This window comes from Phascolarctos cinereus, unplaced genomic scaffold (assembly GCF_003287225.1).
Source record: "Phascolarctos cinereus isolate Bilbo 61053 unplaced genomic scaffold, phaCin_HiC Scaffold_9;HRSCAF=440, whole genome shotgun sequence".
Lineage (NCBI taxonomy): Eukaryota > Metazoa > Chordata > Mammalia > Diprotodontia > Phascolarctidae > Phascolarctos > Phascolarctos cinereus.
This window is the reverse complement of record NW_027556402.1, coordinates 224,005,069-224,023,655: the sequence shown is the minus strand read 5'-3', so window position 1 is coordinate 224,023,655 and position 18,587 is coordinate 224,005,069. Positions and strand designations below refer to the sequence as shown.

General features: G+C 35.7%; 1 protein-coding gene across 1 annotated transcript in view; it reads right to left on the bottom strand.

The window, feature by feature from the left end:
• ANO3 (anoctamin 3) overlaps positions 1–18,587 on the bottom strand; it is a 310,714-nt gene that overhangs the window by 212,930 nt on the left and 79,197 nt on the right. The window contains exon 4 of the mRNA XM_020977793.1: positions 5,435–5,538. Within this exon, the coding sequence (XP_020833452.1) occupies positions 5,435–5,538 (104 nt within the window). The remainder of the gene's footprint in view (positions 1–5,434; positions 5,539–18,587) is intronic.

The following is an 18,587-nucleotide window of genomic DNA, read 5'->3' as shown; positions in this document are numbered from 1 at the left end:
ACTGTCAGTACCCAATATAAATATTATTATATATGTAAATGATTTGAGAAGTGAGAGGAAAAAAATATTCTTTGCAATCTGAGAGAATTCTATGCTTCTAATAATGCAGCCCAGGGTCACATTTGCTTATCTGGATGCCCACTGATAGATTCTGTCATACAACCTGACAAATTATTAAATGGTTAAACAATTTTTGTATTAAACTGACTGTTTTGACTGACTTGGCTCACCCCTTTGCTGTACATATGGCCATGGTCATCATGTCAAGTTATTTACAGTCTTCCGTGCTGAGGCGCGCTGCCAAAATCTGTTTCAAAAGAAACATTTGTGGCCCAGACCACATCCACCATTACTTATGGCTGAACATGCTGCTGGGATCTGGATAGTGTCCTCCAGCTAGGCAGGCATTTCTTCCTGGGGGTTTGCTACAATCTTAGGAGGCCTCCTTCAAAAAGTGTCTCATCACCTTGTTTATCTTCATTAAAGTATTAATGAAATTGTATCACTTCTCAATTACATGGGAGCACTTGGCAATAAATACAATTAACCCAAGCTAATAATATCTCCAGGTGGGTGAATCACTGGAAAATTCAAAGGAAAAGAGAAAAACAAAACAATGCAGAAGCAAGCAGTATTAAAAAACGTTATTGCTGTTCAGTCATTTTCACCACAAAGATGTGTCTTCCTGACTCCTAACCCAGGACTCTATCCAATGTGCTGAATTCAGAAAATAAATGCATACAGTTTGGCTGAGATCTTAGAAATAAGGCAGAGAACATGGAATAAAAGCAGAAGATCTAGCTCAGGTCCTCGGGTTTCAGATTAGGCAAGAGTCCTTGGTTGGCAGGCAAATGATTTCTCTTTGTAAGAGGTAACTATTAGGCGTAGAGCCAGTCTCCCTAAAGGAAATCCCCCCCTTCCTATAATCAGGATTATCAGAGAAGAATTATGACAGGATAACAAACATCCAAGTGTCTATCCTATACATTTTGAGGACACTGCTGAGTTTATCAGGAAATGAGGCTCCAGGTATCAAGAAGATTGATGGAACCAAGAGGAATGTGTCATGGCACCTACTGGGTGGTCAGACAGATGCACGTAATAATAGGATGTAACAGCGGGAAGAGGCCTTTGAGGACATCTAGTCCAAGGCTCTGTACAATGAATGAATCTCTTCTAGTCTAACATCACTAATAAATGGCTATCCAGATTCTGCTTTAAGTCTTCTAGTTATATGAAATTCAGTCTCTTTTCTATACGAGTATCTCTAAAAGTCATTAGCTGTCTCATCTCCCTGTACTGGTTCTGCCCTTTGTGACCAAAGGGAATAATTCATTCTGTTTTTGTTTCTGCCTTTTTTCACATGATGCTCTTCATATAATAACAGTAATATTATTAACAACATTTATATGGAACTTCAAGTTTTGCAAAGAGCTTTACATGTTATCTCGTTTGATTCTAACAATTCTGTGAGGTAGGCACTATTATTTTCCCTAATTAAGAAACTAAAGTGATTTAAGTCATTTATATTTAAGAGGTTTAGAGAATTAAGTGACTTGCCCAGGGTTACAAATAATAATGATCATGATAAAAAAATTAAATACATTGATATAGGACTTTGAGGTTTGTAAAACACATTACAAATATTATTTCTTTTGACCCTCACAACAATCTAGTGAGGTAGGTGCCATTGTTATCTGCATTTTACAGAGGAGGAAACTGAGGCAAACAGAGGTTAAGTGACTTGGTAAGGGTCATTTAGCTAGTAAGTATCTGAGATGGGATATGAACTCAGGTATCCCTGACTCTAGGTACAGAGCTTTATCCACTGTGCTACTTGGCTGTCTCTTTATACCTTCATATATTTCATGACAACGTTTTCTTGGCTAACCTTAGTGTCTCATACAATGTGGTTTGGTCTCCTTATCATCTTAAGGAACAAAGCTCTGGAATATTCCATTTAGGACACTTGGGCATTGGATGTACTTATATATATATATATATTATATATGCTTATTCTCATAGTTGATTGGGGTTGAGACCTTAGAAGTGACCAAGAGGGCAGCTAGCTCAATCACTTCATTTTGCAGACTTTTCAAAAGCCATCTAAGTAGTAAATAGCAGGGCCAGGAATCAAAACCAAGTCCTTTCACTACAAATACAATACACCTTCCAATGTACTAGAATATATCTAGCATTTATACAGTGTTTTAAGACTTCCCAGTAAGTTTGCATACTCTGGCTCATTTGATCCTAACAATTCTGTGAGGTAGGGGCTGTATTATTACACATGTTTTGTGGGTGAGAATAACGATTAAGTGATTTGCACATAGTGAAGAAACTTGTAATTAACTAAGGCAGAATTTGAACTCAAGTCTTCCTCAATCCACGGCCAGTGCTCTATCCACTGCACCACCTATCTGCCCCAACAATTCTCAAAGTATAGTCTCCTGTCATTCTAGATAGGAGTAAACAGTCTAAATCACCTCCTGAGGCATCCTTGCCTCACAACCCAGGAAAATCAAGGATACCCCCAAAGAGAAAGCTGAGTCATCAATGAAACACTAAACTACAAATGGCAAGCCCTATTCAATTGGGCATTGTCGGAGGAAATTCAGGGTCAAAACCAAACAAGTATGAATTCCCACCATGGCCTCTCATCCTCCCACCTCCCATGAAGCATCTTTCCGTGGTTTTAGGGATCTATTTGGCTCAAGCAAGGGCCTAGATTTATAGATCTAGAAAATAGCTACCATGTATCACAGCTTACAGCTCAGAGCCTAACAAATACATGGTTGACAAATGGGCACCACTTGATATATAGCAGACTGCATCTCCCAAAGCATTTTAACTAGTGCTGAGACACTGAGCAGACCTGACCTGTGACAACTGAATAATTCCTTACCATAAGCTCTAAAGATTGTATATAGAATACTTATTCCCCAATTTTGTCTGCCTGTCTGCTAAAAAGGCAAAGCTAGACCGAATTATTTTAAGACCTGTAAAGTCCTACTCATATTCACAAAAACAGAATGTATTAGAAAGAGTCCAGAGTTCTGAAATCAATTGTTCAAACACTTATTGATTATCTCTTCAGGGTCAGGACCTCCTAGCCCTGAAACTTAATAGCCAACATATGTATGACCTTTATGCATCTATCTCATTATTGAGATTCAATCAATCATCCCACAAGGATTTCATAAGTTCCTACTATGTGCCAGGCACTATGCCAAGTGCCACAGGCACAGAAAAGTAAATCAGTCCATGCTCTCAAGGAATTTACTTTGAAGTGGGGGAAACAACACAGAAATATACAGATACACAATTGATGTGAACTAATTTGAGGAGTGAGGGCACTAGCAACCTAGGGGATCAAAAAAGGCTTCATACAAAAGTCATAATTTAATTTGATTCATGAAGGTAACTAGGGATTTAAAGACATGGAGATGAGGACGGAATGTATTCAAGGCATAGGAGACAGCCTCTATGCAAAGGCACAGAGCTGACAAATGGAATGCCCCCTACGAGGAACAGTAAGGTCAGTTTTACTAGACCAAAGGATGCATAAGGTGGGGATATGTGTGTGTGTGTGTGTGTGTGTGTGTGTGTGTGTGTGTGTGTGTGCATGCGCTGAATTAGGCTGAAAAGAGATACTTTGGGGTGAAGGACTTTAAGTACCAAACTGAAGAGTATATATTTGGTGCAAAAGGTCATAGGGAACCATTGGAATTTACTGAGGAAGTGAATGAATTGATTAAATTTCCATATTAGGAAAATCATTTTGCTATGTAAAAGTGCCAACCCCCAGCCCATGGCCTGGGGCTGCCTGAGCTGGATCAATAAGGAAATGAGAAACAAAAAAAAAATCCAAAAAAAAATCTCAAGAAATGTTCACATGTGGTTTTCTAAGTCAATAAGTACCAGTAGGGATCCTTAGGTAGGAAAACTTTGATACTACTGAATTAGAAGATGGATTTGAGTAGGGGAAATCATGAGGTGGTAAGCCTGCCTCATTAAGCACCTCGAGGATAGGGGGAAAATCCCTTTCTCTTTGATCCTGCACAAAGCAATATAAGACACATACTAAGTCCTCAATAAATACTTAACTCGCCAAGAAACAGAGCCATAGGCGACCACGTGGTAAGCGTCCTCTGCTTTGCCCTGATAAGCTTGGAGGCAATAAGTCTGAAGCTAATGATCTAATCTTCATACTCAAACTCAATAAGCAAGGAGAGTGCAGGGAAAAAAGTTATTTCCTAGACCTCCCCTGCAGGCAAAATATTGAAACTCGGCCTCTGATGGTGCTACTTTTAAATCTTAAGATGCCATTTCTAACAACAATCTTGTATGACTAATAAAAAAAAGCAAAGAAAAGCAGAATCATTTACATATGGAAACAGGATCTTTGATACTCCGGGAGAATTAGAAACTAAGTTATTAGTACTGCTCATTTGCTCTCCGGGTATACGTTACCTGGGAAATGAAGTCTCAGTCAAACAATAAGCTCTTATTAAGTGTCTACTATGTGACAGGCACTGTGCTAAGTGCTGTAGTTACAAAGAAAGGCCAAGGAACTCACTAATGTAATGGAAAGATATCCAAATGTTACATCATAGCAACGACTAGACTGTGCTCTCTTTTGGTAAAAATCACAACGTGGACATGGAACTTCATAGAAGTTGGAAGGGCCCTCGGAGGACAATGAGTGCAACACCTTCCTCAACAAGGATCTTTTCTTCACCATATCTGACATGTGCAGAGGCTGTATTCTATTTGCTTTTGTTTCCTCAGGGCCTAGCAAAATCCTTGGCACAAAGAACTTACTTAACAAATGATTGCTGCTTGATTGCTATATGCATTCTACAAAGATGTAAATTATCTCTCTAAGTATTTAATGCCACAAACCATTAGAGAGAAGAGACTTATCACCATGGAAGTATAAATTAAGAATTTCAAAAAGAGGTTTTCTTCCCACATATATGGCAATTAGGTGGCATAATGGATAGAGTGCCAGGACTGGAATCAGGAAGATCTGAGTTCAAATCTGGCCTCAAATACTTCCTAGATATGTGATCTTCAGCAAGTCATTTGACCCTCTTTGCCTCAGTTTCTTCATCTGTAAAATGAGCTGGAGAAGGAAATGGCAAACCACTGTGGTATTTTTGCCAAGAAAATCCCAAAAGGGGTCATGAAGAGTCACACACAACGGAAATGACTGAACAGCTATAGAAATCATTCTCTCAGAACTCCTTTAAGGATTTTAAATTCCCTTTCCATCTTCCTCTCCCACTTTTGAACCAACTGTCCTCTGTGATCTTAAGTGCTCCGCCACAAAACTGCCCCATCGGCCCTCAAAAAGAGCTGAAGAGTGATGACACAGAAGATACTGGCTTCAACATCTGCAGCTGGACCTTACTTGCAATTCATGCATTACCTTAGTCATGGTTTCTGGTTTTCTTATGGTGACCTTGGCTTTGATGAGCTGAGCTTCATCAGTACCATGTTCAGATTCTTCTACGTAACTATCTTTCCCAACATCTGAAAAAAAAAGATCAGAGTAATTTTTCTGATGTTAGAGTTTCTAATTATTTGGGACTAGTGGAGGCTAGTTGGGGGGGATGCTGTTTAGTATATTAGGAAGTTTTTTTGAAAATTTCCCCTCAAATTTTCATTAGTAGGATAGACAATAGTCACACTCAGAAAGAGCCTTGATGGTAAAATACAGGCTACAATAAATCTGAATTCCCCCAACACTCTCCTCCAAGCATCTTTAAAATAACTCCCTACATTCAAATTTTGGAGCAGCAGAGCCAATAAAAAGTCAGTAAGACATTTTTCCCAGCAAAAGAAAACTTGGGAGGTCAGTAAGAAAGGTCTGTGACACCAGGCTAGCCTAGATTGCACATGGCAGCAGCAATAATGGTGGATCTCAGAGACAGCTGTGACAGTGAGAGTAGCAGTAACTTGGAAGCTTTGGGAGCTCTCAACCTAAAACTAATAAGAGGGTCAGAAAGAGGTTACAGAGGACCTTTTGTTGGTATTGAGTGCAGGACTTGGCACTGTTTGGCAACTCTATTGCCCATATGTAGTTCTGGGTTGCAGTTTCAAGGTGGAGAGGAATACTTGTGGTCATCCACGAGGAAGTAGGGGCCCTGGTCACAGTTCCAAGGCTTGTTTGTGGCTGCAGGACAGCTTGGAAATTGGTCCAAGTTCCAAGGCAAGAGCACTACCACCTGTGGCTACAGAGGACCAGAGACTAGGGACCATTCCTATGTAAAGACCAGAGTACAGACCAAAAGATCAGAGATCACTCGTCTTCCTGGAACATACCACTGTTTCAGAAGGCACTGAAAACTTGTAATAAAAAAAAAAAACTTGCAACCCCCCCAGAGCTAGCTCTGAAAATAGCAGCATAAAAAAGCCTGATTCTTGGGAAACTAATTTCCCACTCTGAAGTGAGCAGAGTCCAACTTTAAAATAAAGTTCAAAGTCAAGAAATAAGCTGGAATAATGAGCAAATAGGAAAAAAAAAAGAATTTGACCATAAGAAGGTACTATGGTGGCAGGGAAGACAAAGAAAGAAACTCAGAAGATGACAACATGAAACCAGCTATAAGCAAAGCCTCAAAGAAAAATGCTACTTGGACCCAAACCCATAAAAAATGCCTGGAAGAGTTAAACAAAAAAATAAGAGTGACAGAGGAAAAATTGGGAAAGGAAATGACTGTGATGCAACCAAATTATAAGGGAATTAATGGCCGGATAAGAGAGGCACAAAAAATACTGAAGAAAATGATACCTTAAAAAAAAACCAAAACCAAATTGATTAAATAGGAAAAAGAGCTACAAAAAGTCTCTGAAGAAAACAATTCCTTAAAAATTAGAATTGAGCAAGTGGAAATTAATGATTCTGTGACACATCAAGAAGCAATAAAGCAAAGTCAAAAGAATGAAAAAAAAAGAAAATGTGATCTCATCTGAAAACAAACAAACAAACAAACAATTGACCCGGAAAATAGATCAAAGAGAATTAATTTAAGTACTATTGGACTACGAGAAAGCATGATCAGAGAAAGAGTTTAGACATCATATTTCAAGAAATTATCAAGGACAATTGCCCCATTATCTTAGATCCAGAGGCTAAAAATAGGAATTGAAATAATCCACTAATCACTTCCTGAAAAAAGATCCTAAAATGAAAACTCCCAGAAATATTAGAGTCAAATCCCAGAGTTTCCAGGTCTAGGAGAAAATATTGCAAGCAGCTTGAAGAAACAATTCAAATATTGTGGAGCCACAGTCATAATCATGACATTTAGCAGCTTCCAAAGTAAAAGATTAGGGGGTTTGGAATATAATACTCTGGAAGGCAAGCTACAATTTCAACCAAGTATTAAGCAAAGCTGAATATAATGCTTCATGGGGTAAAGTAGACATTTAAAGAAATAGAGGACTTTCTTTTTTGCCTTGTTTATTAATTTATTTTGATTTATCAATACTAACTTCCATATACTTTTGAGTTTAAAATTTTTCTCCCCCTTCCTCCCCACCACCCTCCCCAAGATGGCGCACAATCTGATACAGGCTATACATTTACATTCCTATTAAACATATTTTCACATTAGTGGTGTTATAAGTAAAAATTAAAAATTCTGAGGAACCATCAGAAAGAGGAAACAAAACTCAACAGAAGAGAAAAAAATTGCAATTCAACTTTCATTGTTTTTTCTTTGGATGTGGATAGCATTTTCCATCGCGAGTCATCTGGAGATGTCTTAGATCCTTGTATTGCTGGGAAGGGTTAAGTTTATTAATATTAGTCATCACACAATGTGGCTGTTATTGCGTGTAATGTTCTCTTGGTTCTGCTCACTTCACTCAGCATCAGACCATATAAGTCTTTCCAGGTTTTTCTGAAGTCAGCCTGTTCTTCATTTGTTAAAACACAATAATATTCCATTATATTCATATACCACAACTTGCTCAGCCATTCCCCAATTGATGGGCATCCCCTCAATTTCTAATTCTTCACCACCACAAAAGAGCTGCTATGAATATTTTTGTACATGTGGGTCCTTTTCCCATTTGTTTGATCTCTTTGGGATATAGCCCTAGAAGTGCTATGGCTGGTTCAAAAGGTATGCACATATTTATAGCCCTTTGGGCATAGCTCCAAATTATTCTCCAAAATGGTTGGATCATTTCACAACTCCACCAACAATGCATTAGTGTTCCAATTTTCCCACATCTTCTCCAACATTTGTCATTTTCCTGTTTTGTCATGTTGGCCAATCTGATAGGTGTGATGTGGTACCTCAGAGTTGTTTTGATTCATATTTCTCTAATCAATAATGATTTAGAGCGTTTTTTCATATGACTATACATGGCTTTAATTTCTTCATCTGAGAAGTGTCTGTTCATATCTTTTGACCATTTATCAATTGGGGAATGGCTTGTATTCTTATAAATTTGTCTTAATTCTCTATATATTTTAGAAATGAGGCCCTTATCAGAGAGACTGGTTATGAAAATTCTTTCCCAATTTTCTACCTTCCTTCTAATTTTAGTTGCATTGGCTTTGTGCAAAAACTTTTCAATTTAATGTAATCAAAATTATCCATTTTGCTTTTCATAATGTTCTCTATCTCTTGTTTGCTCATGAATTCTTCTGTTCTCTATTTCTTGCTCTCCCAGTTTACTTATGGTATCAACCTTTATATCTAAATCATGAACCCATTTTGATTTATTTTGGTATATGGTGTGAGATTTGGGTCTATGCCTAGTTTCTGCCATACTCTTTTCCAGTTTTCCCAGCAGATTTTTTTCAAATAGTGGGTTCTTATCCCAGAAGCTGGAGTCTTTGGGTTTATCAAATACTAGATTACTATAGTCATTGACTACTGTGTCTTGCATATTTAACCTATTCCACTGATCCACCTCCCTATTTCTTAGCCAGTACCAAGCAGTTTTGATGATTGCTGCTTTATAATACAATTTAAGATCTGCAGTTGCTAGGCCACCTTCCCCTGCATTTCTTTTCATTAGTTCCCTTGATATTCTGGAAATTTTGACTTCCAAATGAATCTTGTTATTATTTTTTCTAGCTCTATAAAATAATTTTCTGGTAGTTTGATTGTTATGGCGCTGAATAAGTAAATTAGCTTAGGCAGAATCATCATTTTAACTACATTAGCTTGGCCTACCCATGAGCAGCTGACTTTATTTTCGTGAAAAGTGTTTTGTAATTGTGTTCATAGAGTTCCTGGGTTTGCTTCGGGAGGTAGACTCCTAAATATTTTAGAATATCTACAGTAAGTTTAAATGGGATTTCTCTTTCTATCTTTTGCTGTTGGGCTTTGTTGGTGATATATGAAAATACCGATGATTTATGTGGGTTTATGCTATAGCCTGGAACTTTACTGAAGTTGTTTATTATTTCAAGTAGTTTTTTACTTGATTCTCTAGGATTCTGTAAGTATATTATCATGTCATCTGCAAAGAGTGATAGTTTTATTTCTTCTTTGTCTATTCTAACACCTTCAATTTCTTTTTCTTCTCTTACTGCTAAAGCCAACATTTCCAGTACAATATTGAATAACAGTGGAGACAATGGACATCCTTGTTTCACCCCTGATCTTATTGGAATGCTTCTAGTTTGTCTCCAAAATAGAGGACTTTCAAGCATTTCTGATGAAAAGACCAGTGCTAAATAGGAAAAGTGACATTCAAATAGAAGATTCAAGAGAAGCATAAAAAGGTAAACATGAAAGATTTTGAACATGCCAGGAAGGCACTCAAGAAAGTTAAACTATTTACATCACTATATGGGAAAATGATACACATAAAACCTAAGAACTTTGTCATTATTAAGACAGTTAGAAGGACTTTTCATAGACAGAAAGCATCAATATAAGTCTATTATGTTGGGATGATCGAAGGGGGGGTGAAAAATAGGAATGCACTGGGAAAAAGGGGGAGGAAGAGTTAAAATGGGACAAATTATTTAACATAAAAGAGGAATACAAGGAAGAGCTTTATAGCGGAAGGGAAAATGTCAGAGGGTGTGATGTTGACAAGCAATGCTTGAATCTTACCCTCATTTGAATTGGTTCAAAGAGGGAAGTGTATATATCTATATCTATCTATCTATCTATCTATCTATCTATCTATCTATCTATATATATATATATATATACATTCAGTTGGTATAGAAATCTCTTAACCAATAGGAGGGCAAGGGGATAAGAAATGTGGGAAATAGGAAATACACAGGTAGTATGTATTGTAAATGGGATGAGCTCACCCACAAAATGGAAAGAGATAGCAGAATGGATTAGAAACCAGACTAGAATAATACATTGTTTACAAAAATTAGAAATTGTTTACTTGAAGTAATTATTTACTTGAAATAGAAAAACACACACAGAGTTAAAAATAAAGGGCTGGAACAGAATCAAATATGCTTAAGCTGAAGTAAAAAAGAAAAAGGTAGGGATAGCAATCATTATTTCAGACAAAACAAAAGCAAACACAGACCTAATTAAAATAGATTATCAGAGAAACTACATTTTGCTAAGAGGTAACATAGACAATGAAGTAATATTAAAAAATTACAAGTGTCTCTGCTAACGGCCTCATTTTTCAAATACATGTTGAGTATGGAAATGAGTTAAATTTATAAAAAAAAAGCTATCTACTGACAAATGAATAGGCATTTTTCAAAAGAAGCAATAAAAGGTATCTATAGTCAAGAAAAAATGCTCTAAATCATTATTGATTAAAGAAATTAAAATTAAAATAGCTCAGAGCACAGTGGATAGGGCACTGTCCCTGGACCTGAGTTTAAATCTGGCCTCAGACACTTGACACTAACTAGCTGTGTGACCCTGGGCAAGTCACTTAACTCCATTGCCTAGCCAAAAACAAAGAAACAAAAAGAAAACAGCTCTGAGTTACTACCTCACATATATCAGAAATGACAAATGCTAGACAGGATGAGGGAAAATAGGTACATTAATAAACTATTAATGAAATTGTGAACTGATTCAACCATTCTGTAAAACAATTTGGAACCATGCTGAAAGTGTATTAAATGGTGCATACCCTTTGACCCAGAAATCCCCTGCACAGAATAAGACAAAAAAAAAAAAAAAGGAAAAGGACCTATATGTACAAAAAATTTATAGTAACTTCTGTTTTTTTGGTGATAAAGAATTGGAATTGAAGGGATGCCCATCAATTAGGAAATGTGTGAAACAAGTTATAATATATGATTATGACAGAGTAGCACTGTGTTATAAGAAATGATGAGAGTGGTGCTTTCAGGGAAAAAAAAACATGGAAAGATTATATGAACTGATGCAAAGTGAAGTGAGAACTAGGAAATCATTGTGCCCAGTAACAGCAATATTGTAGTGATGATCAACTGTGAAAAACTTGGTAACTCTAATTAATAAATGATATAAGACAATTCTAAACACTCATGATGAAAAAATGCTATCCACCTCCAGAGAGAACTGATGAACTCTGAGTACGAACTGAAGCATAATTTTCTTGATTTCTTTATTTTATTTTTGCCTTTTTTTTGTGATAAGGTGAACATGGAAATATCTTTTGGATGATTTTATGTGGATAATTGACAAAATTTTGCTTGCCTTCTCAGTTAGCAGGGGAGTAGTCGGAGAGATTGAGAGAATTTGGAACTCAAGATTTAAAAAGAAAATAATATTAAAAATAAATAAATATTTTTAAAAAGAAAATAGTCAATTTTTTAAAAATATGTTATAGGATAGTAGATCTAAAGCTACAATGGCTCCTGGAGGTCTTCTAGGCCAATTGTTTCATTTTATAAATGAGGAAACTGGGTCCCACTTATTTTTATGAACTTGACCCTCATTGTGATGAAATATGACAAACAGCTAAAAATGAATAAAACCAGATAATCACCAATATTTATGACCTATAACCCTAGTGGAAGGAAAACACTTTTTAGTATTTGCTACTGTCAGGTGTTTTCACATAGGCTGAGATGTCCTGGAGACATCTGGCGTCTGAAGATCTTCTACTAATCCTAGATACCATGGAATAGTTGGTATATGGCTTGAGCTTACATGGGGGGGCATGTTCATGGATATGTAACAGAATCAAGTACAGAATCAAGTTGGAGTTTGAGTCAGGAGACCTCAGCTCCTGTCCTGGCTGTGACACTTCCTAGCCATGTGACCTTGGGTGAGTGATTTCATATCTGTCATCCTCAGTTTTCTTACCTGTGAAATGAGGAAACTGAACCAGATGACTTCTAAGGTCCTTTTTCTATGCCTAACATTTTATGGAACTGCAATTTCCACACCATTTCATTAAGCCTAACTTGAAATTCTCTATTTTTGCCTCCCTTGAATTTCCTTCCTCAGAGGAAAAGAAACTGAACATCTGTCTGAAGTCAAAAAAGACAAAATGATTCACACAAATCTCATAACAAAATACAATGAAAAAAGCCCAACACTGTTGGACTTGTATTTGCTTGGTACTCAAGTCCCACCTCTCCATTCTCCTCCTCCAACATGACAGCTCCTACATGAAGAAATCTTTTATGCCCCCCTCTTCTGCCAGATGCTAGCATCTCCTCCATCCTTAAACTACTTTTAATGTAGTTTTAAATATATATTTTATATGTATATATAATATGCACATATTATATATCATATACTTAATGTAGCTTTTAATGTGTGTTTGTGTATATGTATATATGTATTATGTGTATGTATACATATACATATATACATACATATACATATATACATACATATGCATACAGTGCTAAATTGTAGAGTAAAACTCTCTTCCCCTCTCTCTTTCTCTGTGTGTGTATATATAATATATATATATATACATATATATTATATATACACAGATATCCATATCTATATACACATATCTCTCTATATATGTAAGTATATATATATGTGTGTGTGTGCATATGTATATGTGTGTATGTATATATATATATATATATATATATATACATATATACATATATATATTATACACACACACACACACACACACTCTATAATTTGGCACTGTATGCATCATTTCCCACAACAGCATATAAGCTTCTTGAGGGCAGAGATAGTTTCACTTTCACCTTTGTATTTTCAGCACCTAGCATAGTGGTTAATAGCCAGCAGGTGCTAAATAAATACTTGCTCCGTTTATCAATTTGCACTGGCTGTACCCCTTGCTTGGAATATACTCCCTCCTCACTTCTGCTTCTCTGAATCCCTAATATCCTTAAAGAAAGGCTTAGTTCTTGTCTCATCTCCTTTGAGAATAATTTTCCTGATCCCCTCATCTGTAAGTGTTCCCTCACTCTCCTCTACGCACCACACACTTATTGGCTTGTGCGATGTGTCTCACCAGCTTTATTTATATTTCTTGAAGAAAGCTGACTCTGTGTCTCTCTGTGTGTGTCTCTTTCTGTCTGTCTGTCTCTCTTTCAACACAGGGGACATAGTAAGTGCTTCATAAACGCTTGTAAGATTTCACTGTAGAATTTACCTGGCTAAAGTATAGGCTAAAGGCACAAAATCAGACAATCATAGATTGAAAGATAATGTAGACCTGAAAAGCCAGCAAGTCTAACCCCCTATATAAGGAAGATGAAGCACAGAGATATTACATGATTGGCCCAGGAACCCACAAATAGTAAACATCTGAGGCCAATTTGAATTCAGGTTTCCTGACTCCTGGTTTATATGGCCATATTGCCCTTAGCGAATGATAATGTATAACTTTCCCCTCAAATCCACCCCTGTTGTGAATATCCCTATCCCTGAAGATGGAACCACTGGGATAGTTCCACTCACTCAGCTTTCTCTCCTCAAGGTCACCCTCACTTACCATACATAAGTGATCGGTTACTGGAACTAGTCAGTTCTAGGTCTAAAACATCTTTCTCTTTCTCATGTGCTCTCACTTGTGGACTCACAAAACCTCCATCATAATTTAGATACTTGGGGCAGCTAGGTGGTACACTGAATAGAGCTCCAGTCTTGGAGTTAGAAAGACCTAAGTTCAAATCTGGCCTCAGATCCTTGACACTTGATCGCTGCGTGACTCTGGGCAAGTCACTTAACCTTGACTGCTTCACCAAAAAAAAAAAAAGCATAAATTAGATACTTATCACCTCTTACCTGGACTAGAGGCAGCTGGATGGTGCAAGATAGAGTGCTGAGACTGGAGTCAGGAAGATCTGACTTCAAATTCAAGCTCAAACACTTAGTAGGTATGTGATGTTGGGCAAGTCACATAACCTCTGCTTGCCTCAGTTTCCTCAACCATGATATTAGGATGATAATAGCATCTATTTCACAAGATTGTTGTGAGGATTAAATGAGGTAATATTTGCAAAGTGCTTAGGACAGTGCCTGGCATATGGTAGGTGCTACATAAATACTTTCCCCCTTCCCCCATGGCCTACTCTAACAGCTTCCTATTTCATCTCCATATCTCAAGCTTCCCCTTTGACGTCCAAAGTGTATTTCTTAAAGTTCAGGTCTGGTCATATCACACCTCTACCCAACTTCCACTGACTCCCTGTTGTATCTGAGAGATCCATTATATATTTATCTGACATTTAAAGTTTTTCATAGCCTACTCCCTCTCTACCTTTCCTGTAACCTTACATATTAACCCTCTCCACAAATTTCGAAGGTCGGGCCATTCTGATCCAGTGATATTAATCTTCTATCTCTGTGCCTTTGCAGTGGCCACTTCCTATGTCTGGAGTATAGCCCTATGTTTTGGAATCTCTATTTTCCTTGAAGACTCCTATCAAACCCAACCGATTACATGAATCCTTTCCTGATCTTCCAATTTCCTCACCCCAATCATTGCTTATATAGACTTTATATATACACTTACATGTATACACATGTTGTCTCATTAAAATATGTCTTTGAGGATAAGGTCCATTTCACATTTGTCTTTGTAATACCAGAGGTTAGTAAAGTTCCTGTTATACAACAGATACATCATATTTGCTGGATAAGATCAAACATTTCTCCTTTTTCTTTTTCAGTGTCTTTAAAATAGTAGAGCTTAAATAATAATAGCTTGTATGTAGTGCTTTAAGGTTTACAAAGCACATAATAAAATAATTCTATCCCCCAATGACCTTCAGAAATAGATGCTATTATTATTCCAATTTCACAGATTAGGAAACTGAGGCAGACAGAGATTAAGCATCCAGAGTCACAAGGCTATTAAGTATTTGAAAACAGATTTGAGCTCAGGTCTCCCATTTCATGTAACACTCTGACTCTAAGTCCAGTGTTTTATTCACTTTAATGCCTCTGTAAATACTCAATAATAAAATATAAGTATTATAATAATATAAGTAAACTTCTATGAGGACTTAATAAGCATTTTTGTTATTACTCTTACATTGAACTGTTTCATTTGTTGCTATAGGTTTCTTAAATTAGAGAACCCACTAGCAAATAATTTAGCCATTAATAGTTGATATTTCATCATGACATTAGTGTAGTCATTTTTTATCTGATTCGACTTACTTCATTTAGCATGGTTCATAAAATCTTTCCACATTTTTCTGTTTTCTTCATGTCCTTGGTTTCTCATATACCATAATTTTTTAATCCATTCCCCAACCAATGTGAATCTATTTTGTTTCCAGGTCTTTTCTATCAAGAAAAATACTGCTGTAAGTAATCTCATGTACATGGGGTCATTTTTTTTTGTCCCTGACCTTTTTGGGCCATATTCCTAGCAGTGAGATCTACAGATCAAAGGATATGACCATTACTCGTTTCATATATTTCTAAAATACTTTCCAAAATAGTAGAATCAATTTACAGCTTCAGGTGCAGTGAGTACCATTCTTTCATGAGCCTTCCAGACACTGAACATCCTCATCTTTGGTCATCTTTGTCTTGCAAGGTTTGGAGGTGAAACCTTAAGGTTATTTAGATTTACATGTCTATTATTGATAATTTAGTATATTCTTTGATGTAGTGAAGACTAGTTTACATGTTTTTTTTTTCTGTTTCTATACCTAGACCAGTTATCTATTGGGAATGACTTAATGAATATCACCAAGACCATTTATCTATCAAAAATGACATCTGAGCTTATATATTTCTATAAGGTATCTTTATATCTTGGAAGTCAGATCATTATTAGAAAAATTAAATATAAATATTTCCACAATCAACTACTTTCCTTGCAATGAAATTGCCTCAATTTCATTAATACAAAAACTTTTCAGTTTCATGTAACATTCTGAGAAATACAAAGGAATAAGCAAGGATATAAACCTAAAAATGATAAAATAACATTTAGAATAGACAGGGAAAAAAGAATCAGTGAAGAAAAGAAAAAAACAAACCTTTTCCTTGAAGCAGGAGAAAAACAAAACAAAAATCTTGCCACAGGAAAAAGGAGTGTGAATTTTTAATTAACTGCCTAAATGAGAGATGGGAAAAGAGAGTAGAGGAGAGAAATAAGTAACTAAGTAACTGGGTAAAATAATAATTTAAATAAAATTCCCTAATTAGGAAAGGGGCTGACACAAATGATAGAAAGTCTGTGGGAACAGAGTTACCCTAAAGCACTTTAAGCAAACTGATTACAAGGTCAAAGTATTGATTTAAAAGGGAAAAAGGAAAAAAAATAAACTTAAACCTAATCAATAACTTAAAATGTTAATGACTTAAAAAATGAACCAATTGGAAGAAACAGGAAAAAAATAACTTATCCCATGAAGAAAAAAAATATAAAAAGGGAAGATATATATAGGATCAAAACTCTACATTAGCTGAACCCAAAAGAAAGCAGAAGTGAAATCATGCCATCAGGTAAAGCAAAACAAAATCATGACATCAATAGAGATAAGCAAGTTGATTTCTTAGGCTTGAAAGAAGCATACATAGGGATTAAAACAATATCAATATTAAGGATGCATGCATCCAATGGCATAGCATCTAAATTCACAGAAGAAAAATTTCCTGATTTAGAAAAAGACACACACAATAATTGAAGGCATTAATGTTTCTTTTTTAGAGCAAGACAAATCTAATACATAAACAAAAGAGAAAAATACAAAACAGAAGAAACTATTGGAGCATTTGGAACCAAAATGTTTTTGGTACCTTCTGAATGGGACTGCTAAAAAATGTAATATATATCCTCCAAAATATAAATTAGCTAAACAGAAAAAGGATTAATGAACTGACTAGGTAACTAAAATGGAGAGCTAGGAGATCAGTAAATCTGAAATTAACTCTAAAGAGGAAATCTTGAAAGTTTGATGGGAAATACTTCAACAAAATTATAAAAGTACTATAAATTAATTTTTAAATCCAAAACATAGTTATAAAAAAACTAATAAATTGACTTTTAACTTACTTTAAAAGGTAAAGAAAAATAATCAAATTAAAAACAAAAAATTCCAGAATTTACTATAGTTATATGCCAACAAAACCAGAATTTTAAGAAACAGATGATTTTGTGAAAAATATGTAAAATATCAAATAATTTAGTTTCAGAAATGGAAATTACAGTAGCAGTAAATGAATTACTAAGGTCAGTGGGGAGGTTGGGGGAAGACAACAATCTTGGTCCTTCAAGATAGATTTAGAGGAGAATAATATTTCCCCAATTTTCCCCAATTGTAGATGAAAAACAATTTTTAACTTTTTAACATTCATTTTTAAAAATTGTGTGTTCCAAATTCTCTCTTTTCCTTCCTCTCTCTTCACTCCTCCCTCTCCAAGATAAGCCATTTGTCTAACAGGTTTTTAAAGTAAACTTTTAAAGTTGTATTGTTGTGTTTCCAATTCTATACACATTATTCTTTTTTAAAAAAGACAAAGATAAAAAAGAATGTGCCCTACTAAACTCTTTATTTTTGAGAAAAATATATTCACAATGCCTAGTTAAGAATTTGTGGTTTAAATCTCTTTTCTTGTTTCCAAAAAGGATTTCAGTTAGTAATTAAGCAATTATGAATTTAGGCAAATCCTATTATGTAATTTTCCCCTAGAAAGAGGAACAAAGTGCATAAAATGTTTTTTATTAAGACTAATCTATTCCTATTTATCTAGGAATCTAGAACTTTTTTTTCTTCAAAATTTGAAATTGCTAGCGAACTCCACCTTCTACATTAAAAAGTTCCAAACAATCCAATGGGATTCCAAACTGACAAACATTTATAAGCACCTATTAGTTGCAAGACACTATACTAGGAGGGCAGCTATGTGGTATAGTAGATAGACCACTGGGATTAGACTCAGGAAGATTCATTTTCATGAGTTCAAACCTGGCCTCAGCCACTTACTACCTGTTTGACCCTGGGCAAGTCACTTAATCTTGTCTGCCTCAGTTTCCTCATCAATAAAATGAGCTGGAGAAACACTCCAGGATCTTTGCCAAGAAAACCCCAAATGAGGTCATGAAAAGTTGACATGACTGAAAAACAACAATATACTAGGAACTGGGCATACAAAAACAAAATGAAAATCTATTTCTGTCCTCCAGAAGCTAATATCCTCCTTAATGAATAAAAGTTC